Source organism: Neodiprion virginianus, chromosome 3 (genome assembly GCF_021901495.1).
Source record: "Neodiprion virginianus isolate iyNeoVirg1 chromosome 3, iyNeoVirg1.1, whole genome shotgun sequence".
Classification (NCBI taxonomy): domain Eukaryota; kingdom Metazoa; phylum Arthropoda; class Insecta; order Hymenoptera; family Diprionidae; genus Neodiprion; species Neodiprion virginianus.
Genome location: NC_060879.1, coordinates 30626627 through 30645848, shown reverse-complemented (window position 1 = coordinate 30645848; position 19222 = coordinate 30626627). Strand labels below are relative to the sequence as shown.

At 36.3% G+C, this 19222-nt stretch overlaps 2 protein-coding genes across 6 annotated transcripts in view; one reads left to right on the top strand and one right to left on the bottom strand.

The window, feature by feature from the left end:
• Positions 1 to 5155, bottom strand: part of LOC124299987 (beta-1,4-glucuronyltransferase 1) — a 41126-nt gene extending 35971 nt beyond the window's left edge. The window contains exon 1 of the mRNA XM_046753558.1: positions 4701 to 5155. The gene's annotated coding sequence lies outside the window, so the exon portion shown is untranslated. The remainder of the gene's footprint in view (positions 1 to 4700) is intronic.
• Positions 5156 to 7786: 2631 nt separating this feature from the next.
• The window catches only part of LOC124299993 (sex-lethal homolog), a 15209-nt gene continuing 3773 nt past the window's right edge, over positions 7787 to 19222 (top strand). Inside the window, exons 1-6 of one of the 5 annotated variants that reach the window (XM_046753571.1) lie at positions 7787 to 7919; positions 9639 to 9900; positions 10260 to 10435; positions 10599 to 10712; positions 11818 to 11978; positions 12530 to 19222. In XM_046753571.1, the coding sequence (XP_046609527.1) occupies positions 7864 to 7919; positions 9639 to 9900; positions 10260 to 10435; positions 10599 to 10712; positions 11818 to 11978; positions 12530 to 12588 (828 nt within the window). In that variant the 5' untranslated portion in view covers positions 7787 to 7863 and the 3' untranslated portion in view covers positions 12589 to 19222. Of the gene's footprint in view, positions 7920 to 8773; positions 9221 to 9498; positions 9901 to 10259; positions 10436 to 10598; positions 10713 to 11817; positions 11979 to 12529 lie in introns of those variants that run through there. The other 4 variants (XM_046753567.1, XM_046753568.1, XM_046753570.1 and 1 more) reach the window with 4 other exon arrangements.

The window sequence follows — 19222 nt, the reverse complement described above, 5'->3', positions numbered from 1 at the left end:
ATTTATTTTTCATTTCCTTCTACTTTTTTTCGAAAAGACACAAAAAGATCGCCTATCTTGGAACTACCCATACAGTTGTATTCTTCGAATTATTTCACGATGCTGTGCTTACTCTTATTTCGAACAGGCTGTGCCAACCATGAAAGACGCAATGCAAAAATCCGCAATCTGAATTTTGTTTCTTTAGACTTATCAAGTCGGTAGGGTCGTACAACTAATCCTTTCTTGCCGTCAGGCTTTATTCCATGAAATTGTAATCGTTAAGTATCAGATGCTGGAAACGATTTTACAACAGAAATACGATTGCAAGTGAGACAAACGGCGGCCATATTGATATTGCGAGTCAGGGTTAAATCAGAGTTGCCGACGCAGAGAAGCTGCTCTATCTTTGATACTATTCTTTACATTGTGGGCAATACTGTCCTCGATAAAATTTGAGTATATTATATATTGTAGAAAAAAAATAAAAAAACAATCAACAGCACTTTTGTTTCAACCGAGATTTCAACAGTCGAATGACGTTGGTCAGCGCATGCAGTAGCAGACTGAAAGCGAGCGTGATATCATACTTGTACGTCAAATACGAGCGAGCGATGACGACGTTAACACGTGTCTTCCTTGCCTCAAGGTCAGATCGGCTTTACGCTTGGAGTGATTAACCTGGGCCGATGGACAAGGCCGGGCAGCCCCTCTATTCCAGGAGAAGGACCGAGTCTATTCGCATTTCGCCGACCGCGATGCGGCGGAGCGATGCAGTCTGAAGCAAGCCAACCCAGTCGAGAGTGACAAGAAACACTCACAATCGGCCCTACGGAACGCGCTAGGGCCGTGACTCGTGACTCTTGACCTTTGCTCGGTTACCGGAGCTTTGCATCACGTCTCGAGGCTCCTTTTTCGCAAGGTTTCAAGCGCGGGCCTACGTGGCGAGACGACCGTTCCCTTTCATACATAGCAGGGCAAAAGCACTGCGGCAGATCATCGGTGTAAGAGGTGTGAACAACGACGATTATTTCGTCCCTAGAATGAAGGCACGTTGCGCTGAACGAGTCGCGTTCACAGATTTTTGGAGTGAAAGCTAGGCGATGTCCGTATCAAACGACGCTGTGCAGGGGACACCGGATGGTCGTGGTTCGTCTCTGCGTGAAATCCATTTTAGAGAATTTTATCTCCATTCGATACACCCGAATGAACAACTGTAAGAGAGAACTGGATTCTAAATGTAAAAATTAGTATTTGCTAATGAAAATTATATGTTTCGTCGGAATTTTTTGATACCTTTCGAGACTTTTACCCACACCGTGTCTATCCCTAGCTTCAAATAAGACTGGCGAACCGAAGCGTCGAACTTCCGCTTCGCACATATGCGAAGTGAGTTCATTGAGATCAGTGAACGATTTATGATGAGGAATAATCGTTATTTCGCGATTTTGGAAATGTTTGAAATTCAGTAAACCGTAATAAATCAAGATGTACTCATATTTTGGAATCTTAGTTCCTTCAGTAGTTGTAAATACAAGAGAATAGTGAATTTTTCTCAAATATTTCGTTGCGATAACGTTACAAACTTCAATCTCGTGATGTTTTCGCTTTTCAGCAGCAGGTGCAGTCAAATGTTCCACACGTGTAAGTAATTGTGTTTGCACAGAGGCAGACTACCGATATTGAAGACAATGTAAATATTCAACATGTTACAAGAATATCGCGTGTCAATCCAGCTGAGTACACAAAATTATTCCGCACATAATTAACGCTCGTGCAAATTTCAAGTTGAGAATCACTGTTTAAACTTTCAGGGATCTCGGTACAAATGTAACGCCGCTTCTTCACCGGCCTTTTGATATGACACCGGATGTCCTACTGTTGGACGCTGACAAAAATTCATTCTGATTGGCGTAGGATGAGGGAGCACTGTGACTTCCTTTTCATCGGGTTGTCGAGACGCGTAGTTGTACGTTATATGCATTGACTGATTACGACTGTCCGCTTCCGCTAATTTACGCTTTCCAAATATGTAGTGTAAGGGAGCCATTCGAATAAGATTAGTCACATGGCGATCTATCGCGGGGTTATAGAAGCATGAAAACGGGCAATCGGCCTATTATTGTCCGTATAAGAAGTGCGGTTATCATTTGGTTAGGCGCCGCAATGAAAATTTTGAATAATATATTAATAAGTTTGATAAAATCGAAAAACAGCATGGCTAATTCCTATAATAGAATCCACGTGAATCATGTTGAAGTTAGTAACGTTAACGTAACGAAACATCATAGAATAAATCATTTTACAATTTTAGAACGAATTTTAAGCAGTTGAGTTTTCAAAATATGAACATTTTTTTTTTGTTATGACTTACTAGCTGAATTTCAGACAATCCTAAGGCTGCGATGTAACGATTTTCCTGAAAGTGCTTCGTTAAATTAACGTTATCAACTTCAACCTTATCCACACGGTGATTCGTTGTTTGCACGAACGCCGCAGCTGAAATAACCGCGTTCTAAAAATTTAAAGAAGCATAGATGCGTGTATAATCTTATAGATTACATAGAAATCTATAGTAGCAGACACGTGCGCACTTCAATGTTTACTTTAAATGCATGGGTGTTCAGTGTAAATATTCCGCGGTTTAAGCAACTGGCAAAATTGGTGCCTCAATTTCCGTGGAGATTTAACAGAGAACCAAATTCTCCCACGCTTTTTGACAAAGATGACGATATCATCTGATCACGTTACAACAAATATACCATCACGTTATTTCCGACTTACCCTTCGACGTGTTGTATTTGTTTTTATTGAACTTAATACTGGAATATATGTATGTAATTATACGGCATCATTATATCAACGGTAGTTTTTGGTAAACTGAAATGCAGTGTTTTTTTGCGTTCAATGTGGTGTTACAGAGAAAAAAATTAACTCTGAACATATATCGACATTTTTGTCGTTTCAGTTAATAGTCCGCGTATATGTAATTGTGTAATGTGGCTATGATCACGTTGTATGAGATAAGAAATTTATTTTCTCGTCACGGTGAACTATTTGGCGGAAGGGAAAAACCGTGCGATAAGCAGCTGTGACTTTTCACTTGTTCGTTTCGGAAACGAATCGTGACAGTGAAAAATTGAACATGCAGCAGGTGTATCGGCTGAAAATTTACGAACCATTGCGGGAGAGGGATTTTTTATTTTCACGTGAACGGAATACGGAAACGCGGTGGTTCCGTGCATCAGGTAAGATCAATAAGCTTTCGTTTTGGATAAGAGTTATACCTTGGCAAAAATCGATCTCTCGGGGTCAAAACTCTACCGATTGTACTATTGAAAACTGCATATAGTCTGGTCGAGAAGTGAGTTCACTGCGAAAAATCGTTAGAATGGTCTTAAAAATATGGCGATTGGTGCATTGGATTCAGAATTTAAAACGATGAAACGGGTATTTTTTAATTAATCCGCCATTAAAAATTTTTTTTTTCGTTGCTTGAAAAAATTACAAATACAGCCATGTGCATCATAGTTGTAAAAAAAATTTTTCTCTACTTATTATTGAATTTTAAAATACTTTACCCCAAAAAATTTTTATCATAACATTAGCCGGATTTTTCCATTTTTGATAACTTTGAAAAATCATTATAAACAAATGAAAAAACTTTTCTAAACTTTTACCACTGAATCTTGTTTACTATTTATATAAGAAGAGCTCACAAAAGAAAAAAAATTTATAGACCCATTTTTTAAACTTTTACAAGTGATTTTATGAAAAGTCAAGTCTACGAAAAATGAGTTAATTAACAATTAAATAACTTAAACGAAAATCGAGTTAAAATTTTTTTTTTTGGTAAGACTACATTCCTTCAAGTGTCTAGATAACACTATAATTTATTCAAATTTTTAAATTAATATTGAATGTTATAAAAAAAAATTGTTTCGTGTTGCATGCTTCGCTAGGCCTTGACGCCTAGGCACCGAAACGGCCGCGCGGAGCCCTATATTCAACGTTAAATTAAAATTATAAATAATAAAGCTAGAATTCCGGGAGTACGGACTTTTTCATCGGAAATTTCCTCCTCTTTTAGGATCTTTTTTCAAAATTCATTAAATCTGTTATATTTTTGAAATTATAGCTATAAAACGGAGACTCCCTTTTTTTCTTTTCGTTTTTTGTTTATAACAATTGAAATTTTTAATGGCGGATTAATTAAAAAATACCGGTTTCATCATTTTAAATTCTGAATCCAATGCACCAATCGCCATATTTTTAAGACCATTCTAACGATTTTTCGCAGTGAACTCACTTCTCGACCAGACTAATAGCTGGTGCAATTCTCACCATTTCGCCCTCTGTAAAATCTTATCATTTCATTTACCAGTATATGTTAATTATATATTATGATGGCGTAAAAGTTAAACCGTAAACCACAATCATCTGATATCGCTGGTCAAGTTTTGTTACAAGGAAAATTCAGTTCTCGTTAGTACGAAAAAAATATCAAAATTATTTCAATGATAAATAATATCGGTGTAAAATAATATCGATATATACGTTTCATATACATCTAATGTAAGAGATTGTTTAAATACTTTTTCTTCGATAACGTCCTGATTCGCCTTAAAAACAGATACGTACATTTAATCCGTATTATCGATCAACGCAAAAACTGGTCGTCATTCGATGATGTAAAGAGTTATGGGAAAGGAAGTTTTTACCTTTGATTTATTCGCACTGCAGAAGAAAGACGACGTCGTTGTACAAATGACGGTACCATGAATAAATTTTTTTTTTGTCAGTAAACGCTTTGATTGGCCCGTTAGAATCACAAGGTAAAAAATTGGAAAAACTTCATTATTTCGCTCACATGCCACTCACTGATTGACGAGGATTGATTTCGCGCTACGTTTCAAATATATGCTTGTAGATACGAGCATACGTCCTACGGTAATATGTGTACAATAAGATACGAGAATTCGGAACTGGGTTACTGTTATCGTGATTTTGAACGCCTCACAGAGCACGGCACGGGCGCCAACTACACAACTGTCAGTGTCTTTACTAATCCGAGATGCAGAGCTGACATTTCGGCCAATTTCAGAGTCAGAGCTCCGCCTCCACCACCGCGCATAACGATGCTGCATAAAAGACAGCGACTGACTGATCCTACCCTGGTCCCTAAGTATGCGTTCCTCTATATCGAATGCTGGGTGATTGGGCCAATCCGTGTTCCGGCTGCTTCGGCATACTGCGCAGGTCACTCTTGCGCAGCTCGGCCGTAGCTGACAATGAGTCGAATCTTCGAGTCTGTAACGTAATTGAAGACGGGAATTTAAAAACCGTGCAATAGTGGCGTCATTTTTTCCTTGGAATTAAAAAAAAAAAAAATTGCCCAGATTTTTTTGATTCTTCTCTTCAATCCAGCCTATGCGCATAACCAGAGGCTAGGCAAATATTGTACTTCGGCCAAGCTTTCGAGGAATTTATGCATTTTTTCATTATCGTAGCCAGGAATTAATCATGAATTTGGCTATAGGTTGCCTGTTGTCCATTTGACATTTGTCCCCTTAAATCTGTCATCGCTGCATATTTCTCGGCAAAAATTCTTCCCGCTGGAGTCATTTGTTGTATAAAACTTTACCTATTGCATTTTGTTTGTAAAATTTTGAAAAACGAAGTGTAGGATGGAAAATTATTAATTGGTTGTTTTACGTCCATCCGAAAATCATCGTATTGTAAAAGTGCTATTAATTCATTTTGAATAGCGGCAAGTGTGAGAGTATACAAATCATTGAATTTCAATCTTCACCCATTACTTTATTCACAAGACCTGCTTCAATGCTGCTTCGTTTGATCACTATTTTAGTTTAATGAATTCACGCTCGTCGTAAGTTATATGCGTAAATAAACGTAGCGCGCGAGTATACGATTTTGTCGCTCTCTGTTGGCGACGTGAAGAAATATTACGTTACCGCAATCGGTACAAGCGACTCCTGCTGAACGATCGGGGGCAGCTAAACTGTTCGGAACGCTGAATAAACCATATTACCAAGCGTAATATATCGCAAAGTAGCGCCCTCACAAGAAATGTGATGCTGTAACGCTGCATGGCCTAGCTGCAGTCAGCTGCGGTAAAAGAACCGGCATTCATTTCGTAATTGCTGCTGAAAAGGTTTCAAATTGACATCGGATGCTATATTCGGGATGATGAGGAGAATTATGGAGCCACATTCTTGAAAGGCAGAAGCATGATTTCATGAATTCATGATCTGGGATTTGATTATATGCGTCAGAGAAGTGTCGTACTAGTCGGTATAACAGACCGTTCAATTTCGCTGTTGTGGCAAATCTCGACTTGGGAGTCTCACGGGAATATTATTCGGTATGTCCCGTTCGTGATAACTTTTCGAAGAGCGAGTACGCCGAGATAATTTCGTGCGTATCCGGCTAATAGAAAAATTAGAGAATCGTAATAGGAGTCTGACGCCGAGCTATGATATTTACTGTGCGTCATATTATGATCCTTTCGAGTTTTTATGGAAATGTCAGTGTCGAAAGTAGAGTTGATTGGTACTTTTAATTGTACACGGACAACGATCTTATTTAAATTGTACGCCCACGCTGAATGTGACTTCATCTTGCGCCTAGTACTGTAATAAAATTATACATATATCTTCAATCCTGTCGATCAATCCCAGTGATCAAGCCCCAACGAAATCGCCGCAACTCCGTAGTAACATGCGGGCCGGGTGGCACAGTTAATGCATATAGGGTATAGGACTGAAATACGGCAACGCTGTCACCAAACGTGACAACGTTTCTTCCAGTCCTCGTACGAGCTCCCCGGGTTCCTTGTCTGACCCAGAGGAATCTGTTTTTCATCCCTCTCGTGTAGCACAGAAACGTTTCTCTTAGGTTTCATTCGGTTTCTCTCACCACGCGTAGGACAGACAGAAAAAAAATGCAAAAGGCGAATCGCATTGCTTATATATTCTCGGCCCTACAAATGCAACGCTGTTGAACAGAATATGCGAATAACGAGTGGAATTTAAAGTATGCACTTTTCATCCACAACAGTAAATCCAGCTTGATAATTCAATTGCCGAAATCACGGACATCCTCAAGCCCCCTACGGCACTGATCGGCACAGATTTAGGCCAACAATATGTTCCAAAATTAGCTGCAGTTGTACCGTCAGCGATCTCGCTGGGTTGTTTACGACTTTTGTGTACACCTGTAGGGCACAGCTTGTACGCTGAATCTCCTCAGTACGAGGGCAATTGAAAGATATTGCTTATCCGCTTAGGTACTACCGTGTACACGCGGTATTGAAAGTATCACAACAACTACGTACATCATTTAAGACGGTATTTACGCTACAGATCAGCCTACACGTATTGAATATTTACGTTCACCGCGAACGTACAATCGAAAAAAAATTGGGGCAAAAGCAATTTTCATGAATGGCGATGACTAACCATTGTCGAGGTGAGCTGGGATACGAGGGCGAGTTGTGTCGAGTATAGAAAATACACAATGCGTACTGACGAAGTTTACAGGTATTTGGATATTGACTGGAAATGCTGCGTCGCGCGACAAACGGTGCAGCCTGAGCGGCAATCGATATGAGATAAGCACGCTTGGTATGCGGTAGATTGTTCTACAAAAGGATTCTCTGCACTTCGACATGCTCGAAATGCAGTTTGATTCTACCACCACGCCGTTTAGACGAGACCCTGGGACTGCGAACTGCATTGGAAGAGATTCGGAGTTTCCCGAGCAGTCGCAGATAATCCGAATGCAGCACTGCGCCTGGGAAGCCAGATAAAACAAAAAGAATCCGACACTGCGGCAAATAATTATGTGCAGCGGAAATTCAAAATGGACGGATTCTACCAAAAGCAGAATTCGGACAACTACGTAAACCAACATACAAGGTAATGTAAATCGATATTTGGCCACTTATTTTACCTGTGTGGATAATAGAGGCGTTTAAAAAAGAGTATAAAAATTTATAGCTTGTCGGATAATTTTCAATTTTATCTACATCACTGCATTATTTCGCGTCGACAACGAGAAATGTAAATATTGGGTGTGTTTTTATTTGTAAATTACCTTCGCTATCAATTTTTTTTTATATAATTCATTTATTTTTCTTAATGTTTATATATTTATTTATTTCGTTGCGAATAACGCATTCGTTAAAAAATAACAATTGACAAAGCACGCTGGCAGTTTCCTGTTGTCCCTATCGCCGTTATCGTGTATAAAATAAGTCTGTTACAAAAAAAAAGTGTCGTACGTAATACGTATTCACCGGCTGCGGTTTAATAACCAGAGCAGTGTAAAGTAGGGAAAAAAAAATTTAACCACCGCGAGGTGACCTGCGATGTTCACAGGTTCGACTTGGAACGCAAGGTACGCGATATCTCCATAGGTACATACATACATACATGCATGCACGCATACGTAAATTGCACCCGGGTAACGCGTCTCCGGTACTGCTAACGCTGACCGAGCCGGTGATTGAAATTGATTATTTATTGCCATCGGCGGGCGTTGCGTTTCCCCGCGTTGCTGCCTTACCGTGGCTCATCCCGTTGTGCGTGGCAGCGACAAACGGCGGCTGGCTGGCTTGGCGCGTCGAACCGACCCAACCGACCGACCAGCCGACCGTACGATAGGCACGGTGCAGAGAGGAAGCGGTATTGAGAGGGGAAGGGGGATTGGCGGGAGGGGGGCGGGGCGAAGGGAGGGTGGAAGGGGAGAGACGGGGGAGACGCCGACGATTTCGTGGCGCGCAACGAGTCGAGTCCCCGGCTTGCCGCTCTGCTCCAGTGTCGACATGGCGATAAGTTGTTAGGATTTCTGTTCGCTTTGTCAGCTCGTATCTCGCGTACACGAACCAGTTCGTCGTTGGCGGTTGTAATTTTGAATTGGTTATTCCAAATTTTAACGTAAGAGGGTGTGCGGCTGGATAGGGGAGAAGATCGACCAGCTGAGTTTTGGTCGCCGAATTATTCGCAGTTCTGTGTCGGCTCTCCGCGAGTAAGGTTCACTCGACGCTTCGCTCCTGACTCTCTGCGGGTCTTGGTGTTAACAGTTCAGTGCAACGGCTAGCCTTAATTACGATCGCCAGTGTTATATAATTCTGGTTGTTAATTACGCTAATTTAACGTGATAAAAAGCATTTTTACCTGCTTTTTAACACCGGGACTTATCACCCAAGCGTCGTAAGGTACGTCACTTCTTTGTTCTGACAGATTTACTTTGTCGCTAAAATGACATCGCAATTTTGGTTGATATATATATATATATTTCTACGTAGTTTTACAAGTGGTAGTTCTATGTACATGGCGATATATTATATACGTGTACATTTTATTTTTAATTTTGTTTCCGCGTTACTCTAGGTCGGGTAAATTTTACTCCGAAGTTGTTGTTTAGTTGAATTTTTCTGATAGTTTTCGATTCCCTCGTTCAGTTATCATTATTTTCGTTTGTTTTCCCACACAGGTTCGGGCAACATGTTGTCAGATATTTATTTTATATTTGTTTTAACATTTAAAACTATTATGGCTATGCGAGGAACAGAGGTAGTAACACATTTGTTTATATTTTTTGTATTTGCTGATGGTATCGATTGGCGATATCAGTTGGACCTCGCAGCCATCAGTTGACGCTCAGCCCTCGCTTCATCAATCGGCGTTACAAAACCCTACCGAATATTCGACTGCAGCTGGGCGTGATTTTGCACGCTATCGCAAAATGACCGACTTTGATCAGCCCAAGTCCGATGAACCCCGAACAAATCTCATTATCAATTATCTACCCCAAAGCATGACTGAAAAAGAACTCTACAGTATGTTCGTTACCATCGGACCGGTCGAGTCTTGTAGGGTCATGAAGGACTACAAGGTAATTCATCTCTACGTATCTTAACGCATCATTTTATTCGATCCAACATTTAAAGTTAAATATTTCAATTCTACAAATGAGCCGAAATTTCCCAAGTTTGCCTGTGTATCGTTGTAACTAAACAATCGCGTCTCTTATATCCGCAATTCTATAAAAGACAACTAATCTGAAATATATGGTTGGTACGTTGCTGTTAATTTATCCTGGAATGATATTGAAGAAGCTGTTTGTGAAAGATTAGCCATAATTTTTGATTTATATGAATGTAATTTCTAACTATTGTATTGGCAAATGTTTTCCACTACTGTTGTTTCCAAAATGAGTCGTGTTTGATAAGTGTACCTTTGTTCTTATCGTAGACGGGGTACAGTTATGGGTTTGGATTTGTCAACTATGCAAAGGCGGATGATGCTGCAACGGCAATTGCGACGCTCAACGGATTGCAAGTTCAAAATAAACGACTCAAAGTTTCCTTGGCCCGACCTTCCGGCGAAGAGATTAAGGAGACCAATCTCTATGTGACCAATCTTCCGAGGTATTTATATTCAAATTTGCATTGAAATTGATACTCTTCAAGTGCACATATGATTTCATTATATTTCATGCAAGTTTATTTTACCATTATTCTTGAGATGAAACAGCATTACCTTTGTGATCTCAATATTTTAATAATCTCTTTTTCTCATGTCTTTTTACAGAAACATAACTGAGAGCCAGATCGACAACATATTTAGTAAATATGGGCAAATTGTTCAAAAGAATATCCTGAAAGACAAACTTACAGGCTTGCCACGTGGAGTTGCATTTGTCAGGTAAATACATCACGGTTAATTATTTTACAGATTAATGGGATTTGAATTAAGTGTGAACCAATAAAAAGTAAACCGTTTACAAAAACTTTGATAATCGGTAACTGTGCAAGGTGCCTAGCAAAAGTTTCCACACCGTGTTCGTATTTTGTCAATTGTTTTTTTGAAAATGTGAGGCATTTATCTTGACTCAACTTCAACGGAAATGAGCACTGCACCTAAATTTAGTTCTTGGCTCTAGCAAGATTCATGATGATGCAGTCATAGCTTTGTTATTGTAGAATATACTAATGGTCTTGGCAAATGTTGGTGGCAAAACTGAATAACATAAGTAGATTTTATTCTCGGAAATACACTCTATTTTTCGTGAAGTTTTCTGAAAGCTGATTTTACATGTAATTATCGAATATTAAGTGTGTTCGAATCCTGTGAAAAAGTATAATATTAGTGACATATCTCTGCTTGCATTAAATGTTTCTTAAAAGCTTAGTTGACATTTAATCACAGTCTCAACTGCAATTGTGGTACTAGTTACGAATATAATTCTTCGTTACGGTGGTAGCTAACGAGGCTGAAGTCAGCAGCCAGAATTATCAGTCAAACGTTTTCCTGTTCATTCGAATTAGGTACTAAAGTCCGAAAATCGAAATTGTGCGACACATCTTGAATCCCTGATACTTTTATATATTAATTATGAGAATAAAACTGAACTTCATTTTTCTATTTTCAAAAACTTTAACACGTTTGTCTGCCAACTTTGGGTGCTAGCTTCAGCATCATTGGTAGCTAAAGGCAATTTTGTGTGTTGCAAATGTATCACAAAGTTTGCAGAATATATTTTTAGAGATTTGTACTCTGAACAATAAAGCTATTCGAAATAAAATCTTGATCGCATTGATGTAAACAGGTGTATTAGATCGCAGTAAATGCAACATTACGTAATTTTTCTTGCAAATCATTAATTTGTTGAACAGCGAATGCAAAAATAGATTTCTTTCATATCCATAAGTTAATTATATAATCCTTTGCAACAAATGAGAGCTCAGGTTGAAAAAAATATTTATCTTTGGTTTGAATGCTGTGTTGACATAAAATTTAATTTTCTTAGGTTTGACAAACGTGAAGAGGCTCAGGAAGCAATTAATGGTCTACATGGGACGATACCTGAAGGAGGCTCTGAACCTCTCTGTGTCAAAATTGCTGAAGAACACGGGAAACAAAAGGCCGCGTATTATGCTGGCTGGCAGGCAGGCTACAACCAAAGTCGGGGTAAGTGCAATATCTCAACAGTATTTGGTATTTATTTGTCTGATTTTCGTCATCCGAGAGCAAAGAAAAAAATGAAGAATAGAAAAATAATTAAAATTTTCACCACACCGTTTTATTATCAACATATGTGCGCATGGTCAATGCAAATTAGCAAGGAGCATCAAAACTGCAAAATTTTCAATTTTGATCGGTCACAATGGCAACAAACAATTAACTTTGCTATCAGGTACGGAATACAAACATGTTACACCTATTGTGTCGTAAATGAAAATTTCTTAATTCTCATATTTCATTACGTATTCAATATCTTTAGCCAATAAACTTGTCCGGTACTGCATTTTGTTTAAGTGATTGTGCTTAGTTTCTTTGTAAAGTTCGCTTAAGAATTATTTGTGTTAATTCCATTTTCAATAACTTTATGGTTCCCTTGTATCTTAATCATATGATATGACCTGCATAGTTATGGATGTGTAGAAGGTTGACTCACCGCATTGTTACAATGTGTGTGTATTTTGAATGAACAGTTTTCTAACCATTAACTGTTTTACCAGATAAGATGACCGCCTCAAGGTCCGACTCTAATGGCTTCTCGCACTCGCTTTTAGAATAAACCCCCTTCACTTGTTTTTTTGGGATTGTTCATTTTCATGCAGCTGCCGGTTGTAGCTCTTCAGTGCTTTCCTTTGTTTTTTTGTTTTGAGTTTTATATGGCTAGTTTTTTTTTTCTTTGTTTTTTTTTATACTACTTAATTGTGAATACGGTTGATAAAGAGAAGATATAAGTATGTAAGGACTTTGAAAGTTTAAAAGAAGAAAAAGACGAAAACAATTGAGCAACTACATTTTGTCCAAACATTATGTACTATGCATATCCCAAAAATTCTTGTTGATTAAGCACTAAATTTTGAAGAAGAAACTCCATATATAATTAGTAAAAGTGTTGTGTTGTGTGCATCATGAACCATGATAAATGCATAGAATTTTGTTTGACTAACATTCAGATGGTATGCAGTTATTCATATTTTTTTTTTTTTTGTGTTTGTATTTAGTATTTCTTTGTTATGATATAATTATTGTAACAGCTTTTGTTTATCATTACTATTATGAAGCAATATCGATACATATATTATCTTAGGTATTATATAATTGGTATTGTAATTATTTCCATATCTGAAATACACTTTACGTGATTACTACATAGGCTTCTACTTTCCACCTCTTCCTTCAGGATAAATAACGTTCTGTCGTACTGAATAGCAAAAGCATTCTGACAAGATTAGTCGAATTAAAGTATATTTCTTCTCTATTTGGTATACATATTGGTTGGATCATTATTTCGATCATAATTTAAGTGGTGCTTATCTTTTACGCGCATGGCTGCCTGCTGCACTGCAGTTGATTACTCGACTCGAAACTAAATTAGCATTTCTGTTTAATGCCTACCGAAGGAGAATGTTTGTATGCCGCCAAGAAAAAGGCATATCAGTATTAACTGTGGTAGCTTATATCTAAAAATCAATTTTGTCAGGATGGATCAACATTCTTATTTGTCGTTGATTAGGGTATTTCGCACTATGTCTATGTACCAAATTATTGTTACATACTTCGGTCAAGTGTAAACACTGGAGCTTTTTCCTCTCAGCATAAATTATATCATTCTGTGGATAACATTTGATTTTTGAAAACAAGTCGAATTTTGTCATTTCAATGTGACTGCTCTTGGTATGAATTGAAGTAGCTTATGGATAGAGTATAAAATTTTGGTAATCAATACCTTTAAATTTTTATCTGGATTTCAAACACTGTATAGTTATCACTCAGTCAACGTAATGATTGCTTTCTGCACTAATCCAAAATGCGTTTCACAATACATATATGCACTGAACTTCACATGTTTCTATAAATATTTGAATTCAGATTTAAAAATAATTTTTGTATCTTTCAGATATCATTTTAAATTCGTTTTTGAATTTCGAAAAGATTTTTATCGAGAATGCTAGTTTCCAAGGAGACAGGCAAGCAGAATGGTTACGATGTTAATAGAATAAACAGTTAATGGTTCATTTCCCAGTTGTTGATTAACGACGCACATTTTTACTTTACCAATATCCAGTAAAGTGTAAATTCATGATTACAAATGTATGTTGATGCAGCTTGCCATTTGTTTGCCTCAATTTCACTGTTATAGATTGTAATGAATCTAAAGGATTTTGTGTTAGATTATTGTCCAGATGCACATTGTACTTAATAGGCAACGGACAATGCTGCAAATCATGAAATATGTCTCCTTGGAGTGTACATTCATCAGAATGCTGTTAATTCCTGAAATCATATGAAACGACACGTTCATGATCAATTGTTTGTAGTGTTTATTCTCATGTTGTATCCCTTGTAAATTTGGTTTTGCATATACTGACGAGTAAACTGTCATCTTTTACCTAACACTGTTAGAAAAAAAAAAATTCAAATCCACGCAGTGCATCGAGCGCGTATCAATCAAAATTACCACTTATTTCGGAAATTTTTAATTCGTGTAAATACTTCAGCATCTTGTGATGCATTCATGGTTACAAATATGATTTATTTCAAGTCAAAGCCTTTTTGCTCTTGTCATCTTGCTTACAGTCCCTTCCAATATGTAATTCCAACAATTTGTCACACACTCTTTCTTTTTTGGAAACAAGAAGGCAAAAATATCTTGGCTATAGCTCATGGATTTGCGTTCGTTTTCAATTGTTCTCTTTGTATAGACTTCAATCTATTGGTTTTACACATGTAAAGTAATTTTATTTGCTTCGCGAATTTGGAAAATTCTAGTGTCACCCATTTTGATTGATAATACTGCGCGAACAGGGTACGTCCAAAAACAAATAGAGCAGATAAACGATGAAATACCCTATGGTATCGCCAGTTTGAGAAGAGATATTACATTGTAACAATTACAGAAAACCGAACAAAGGCAAAAGCATTGCGAGTGTACCAAATTTGCTACCAGTATGGTACAAATTGGAAATCAAGATAGATATTTATGATATTCCAAAATATATATTATAACACAATTCTACCCTTTTTACTCATTATTGTTCATAGTATCTCTACTTACAAAATCATAATGAAATGTTCCGAGTTAATGTTAATTGAGCTCAAAGATAATCAGACTATTCAATATCAATAACGAGAGTAATTCATCATTATATCTGATGGGATTTTAAGTATTTAATATAAAAATTTATCAACAACCTTTGCAGCGCACAAGCTGAGGCTATTGCCTTGCTTGCTTAGATTACTGAACAGTATTTTTGATTGTTATAATATTTTACTGTTTTATCTTAAATATTATCTTATCACTAATTGTAAGATTTCTGACATTCAAGGTGGATGAGTTTGTTACGGTGATGTTGTTAAATTTAAATTCTTTGTCTCAAAGAACAAATTTTTACTTTCAACTACACATTGAGTCACTTACAAGCAACTTTGATGCAATCATTTTCATTCGTGCTGCATGGAAACGAAGCTCAAGAAATGACCACAATTACCGTGGGCTAGTTTATTCTTTTCTGTAAATAAAAAATTAAATCAGTAAAGTCCACCTTGTCGGCGCATAGAATTTTAGATTTGTAGAAGTTACTTCAGACTATCTAAAAATATCTAGGAATCTAATATTGCGAATGTTTCCTCGTATTTAACCTATTCTTAAACATAATCAGTATAATAGTAAAATTGGTGCTCAAAATTAAATACATTGTGATTAGGCTAGTTTGATCTAAGAGTCTAGTGTTATTGGGGAAGAACTGATTTAGTTAATAAGTTTGTCAAACGTTTTATTTCGACATGCTTATCTTATAATCCGATGGGAAGTTGTGTTTGGAATATTTTACTTGGTCGCAGTGTTTCTTTCTGCGTGTATTAACTAACAAGGAGGCTTCTATTATCACACCCGTTTAATTTTTATCCTGTAAAATGCACGAAAAAAACTTTACAACATTATTAACCACGAGAATTAACGATTAACGCTAACAGGATAAAACTTTTCTCCTCTGTATCTTTGTTAGTTAAAACACATTCTCCATAGGATTGCCAATGAAGTAGTTCTTGTAAATATGGTGTCAAATATAAAAATAAAATAACGTAAGTAGTGATGTAAGGATGAAATAATTGAGGTTTTGAAAACTTGATATGGTGAATGGAAGCAACCCTGAAAGTTTGTAGTGTTAACAATGGCTGTGATAAGGATAATTGTTCATTTCCATTAGGGAGAAAAAATATAGTGGCTCGAAAGTGAAGTTTAACAGTTTATTGCACAATCATTTGTTCGTCACGTAAAATGGCATTCACTGAACTTCATTGCTATTATCTAGACGTTTGGTTAGTATAATATCAACGACTTGGGAAATATTGAAACCTATAATCATTTTTTAATTCAGCCGTAGAGTTACTTTCCAAAAAAAGTTTTTCATTGTAAACAGTTACGTCCTCGTACTGTCACCATGTTAAGAACACAGAACCTGTGAAGTAAGATTCATTCATTTTACTTGTTTCAATTATCCACTACTTCTGAATATCTGAAAACATTTAGGTTTTATTCAACTGAGGTGAAACATATATTATTGGTTTAGAGGAGTTGCCTGTTTAATCATTGAACTAGGCACTTTCGTGAGTTTTCTCTCTACGATTATGGAATTTTAATCAAGGATGCTTATCGGTATTTGCACTCCTTCTAACATTTTATCTTTTGTTTTACCTTCATCAAGATATTTTCTGGTTACAGCATTTTAGTCGTAGTTTGAAGTACTTGTATTTATTAGATATTATTGTTGAAAGAACATCGGCACGGATTGCTTATTTGTCCACGCCCATTGATATTTTTCCTCAGGGTATTGGCAGTTTCAATTCAGTATTATTTTTATTACTAAAAGTCACGTTGAAACCGTGTGAACCATACTTTATTCACCAGTGACGTATTGCTGGGTCTTTTCATTTATTGGTGCCCCTACATTAACGATTAACAAAATTCTGTGTACTACGGAGTATTTCTAAAGATTCATTCTCGTATCGAGAATTGTTTCTCTGAGTTCTCAGTTACTGAAAACATGGATATATCAAAGTTGTGTATAATTGTTCCTGAGTTATGTTCTCGATACCTTTGATGTTCCAACCATGTTTGAGCCTGTGACACTCGGTGTTGATTAAATTGAAACGGACAGTTTTTCAAACTGATAGATTCTTGTAATGCTTAGAGAATTGGCGAAGTAAAAATAACGAAAATTTAGAGAAATGCCTGACATAATATCATTTATAGCCTCCAATAATATATTCAAATTTTCTTTTTCTTCTATAAACTTGAACTCAACTGAACTAAAATATTAAAGTAAACAATAAATTCATTATAAATACATTAATATACCAGAAATGGTCTGTGCAATTGTTTATATACGTACATGTTGTTGAGTGTTGAATAAAATTGTGAATTGTACTTATTTGTGCTGGCAATTTTCGATTGCTTCAGTTTTGTTATAGTAGGTCTTAAAGATATCTGATGAGATACTCAATTTTTGTCGGTATTACTTTCTCATAGATTAATTTTTCAAAAAAATTTCCAGGGCAGAGAATATTTGCCTAGACGAATTAGAAACGCGTTTTTAAATCTATAACGTTCCCCAATGTTAACAGAAGACGTGTATCGTGTTACTTATTTCTCTTTAATTAAACTATTACAAATAGAATATTGCTTTCTCTATGAACCTGATGTCCCGACGCTTTTGGATTGCAACGTGGTGTCATTTTTTTAAAGCATAACTTGACTATTTTTGTTCGTAATTATTCAGTTTACGAAAAATATGTTTAGAATTTATTTATTAATACAGCATGCGATGTTCTTATCACTGCTGAGTTCAATAAATGCCATATTGATGCAATATCCTACGGTTTTGTGTTTTTTTTTCTCTTAAAACTTTTCTGTAGTAATAACAATTTTGAATCACGCAAAGTATAAGTATTAATTTACAAAGATTTGTGGTTCACTGTTTTGCAATGATCACCGATTATTCTACACAGTAGACACCACTGAAAAATCACTTATAGTTGATTGAGTACGCGATACATATGTTAGAATTAGATACTAAAATTTAACATCGAATACCAAGTTTGATACAATGTTCACGTGTTTATTCACACGTTCACATTGCATCCAAATCTCGTAATTCTTGTTCCAGTGTTTGAGTAATAAAGGCAAGAACAATTACCTATTGAAATTGATAAATCAAATATCAAATATTTTGAAGAAAGCAGCTTTGTGAATTACGAGCCTATTTAATTCGTTGTAACATTTGATAGGTAATAAAACTTGTTGCAAGTTCAACCAGTGAGTGAAACATATACTTTTCAATAATATTGAATTGTATAATGAATTCGTGACAATTTAAACTATAACCACAATTTATTTCCTAAAAATTATTTGATGTCAGATAGGTCATAATAAAACATATTGTTCTAAGTATTAGAATGGGTTGCTTTTAAATCTCTGGAAGGATTAACATTACGAAATCTTGTAGAGCACTAATTATTAAGGAACATTCATATTGTAAAAGCCACTGTCTTTGTCAAGGCTAGAAAATTTATGTATAGTATGTATACCATAATTTGAAATTCCGAATCAGATAGATACGCTAGTATTTGTGTACACTTGACAAATGGTAAGAAAAATGTGTGGTTGCAATAGTGTACCTAGCATAATCATCGAGCATTTTATATGATGAATAAACTTACCAAGGAATATTTTGACGCATTTTAGAAAAAATGTATAATGAAAAACAATTGTATTATATGATGAACTGCTCGAATGTGACCATTGGTTTAAAACTGTAAACATCAAATAACTATCAAGTGATGAATGCACACGTTTAGCACTAATTTATATGTTTTTACAGAACGGTTTAAAAATTACCTACATCTTTTTTCCCCCCATCTACAGCAATAGGCTTGAACAAATATTCCAATCACTTTTGTCACATCGAATTGTTTTGAATAAGTTGAATCCACACAACGCTTATTGGGCGCTGATCTCCTTTTTCTGTAGTGTAAGAGTGAAGAACATCATTTTATGTGATCGAAACTGTTTGGAATTAGTTTCAAGCCTATCTATTCAAGACTTGGATTCGTCTCAGTGAAAGTTTGACGTTACGGGTAACATAGCAATTGGAATTTGATTTTTTTTTTTTTTGTAAGAGTAGGGTGTGTTCCTTGGC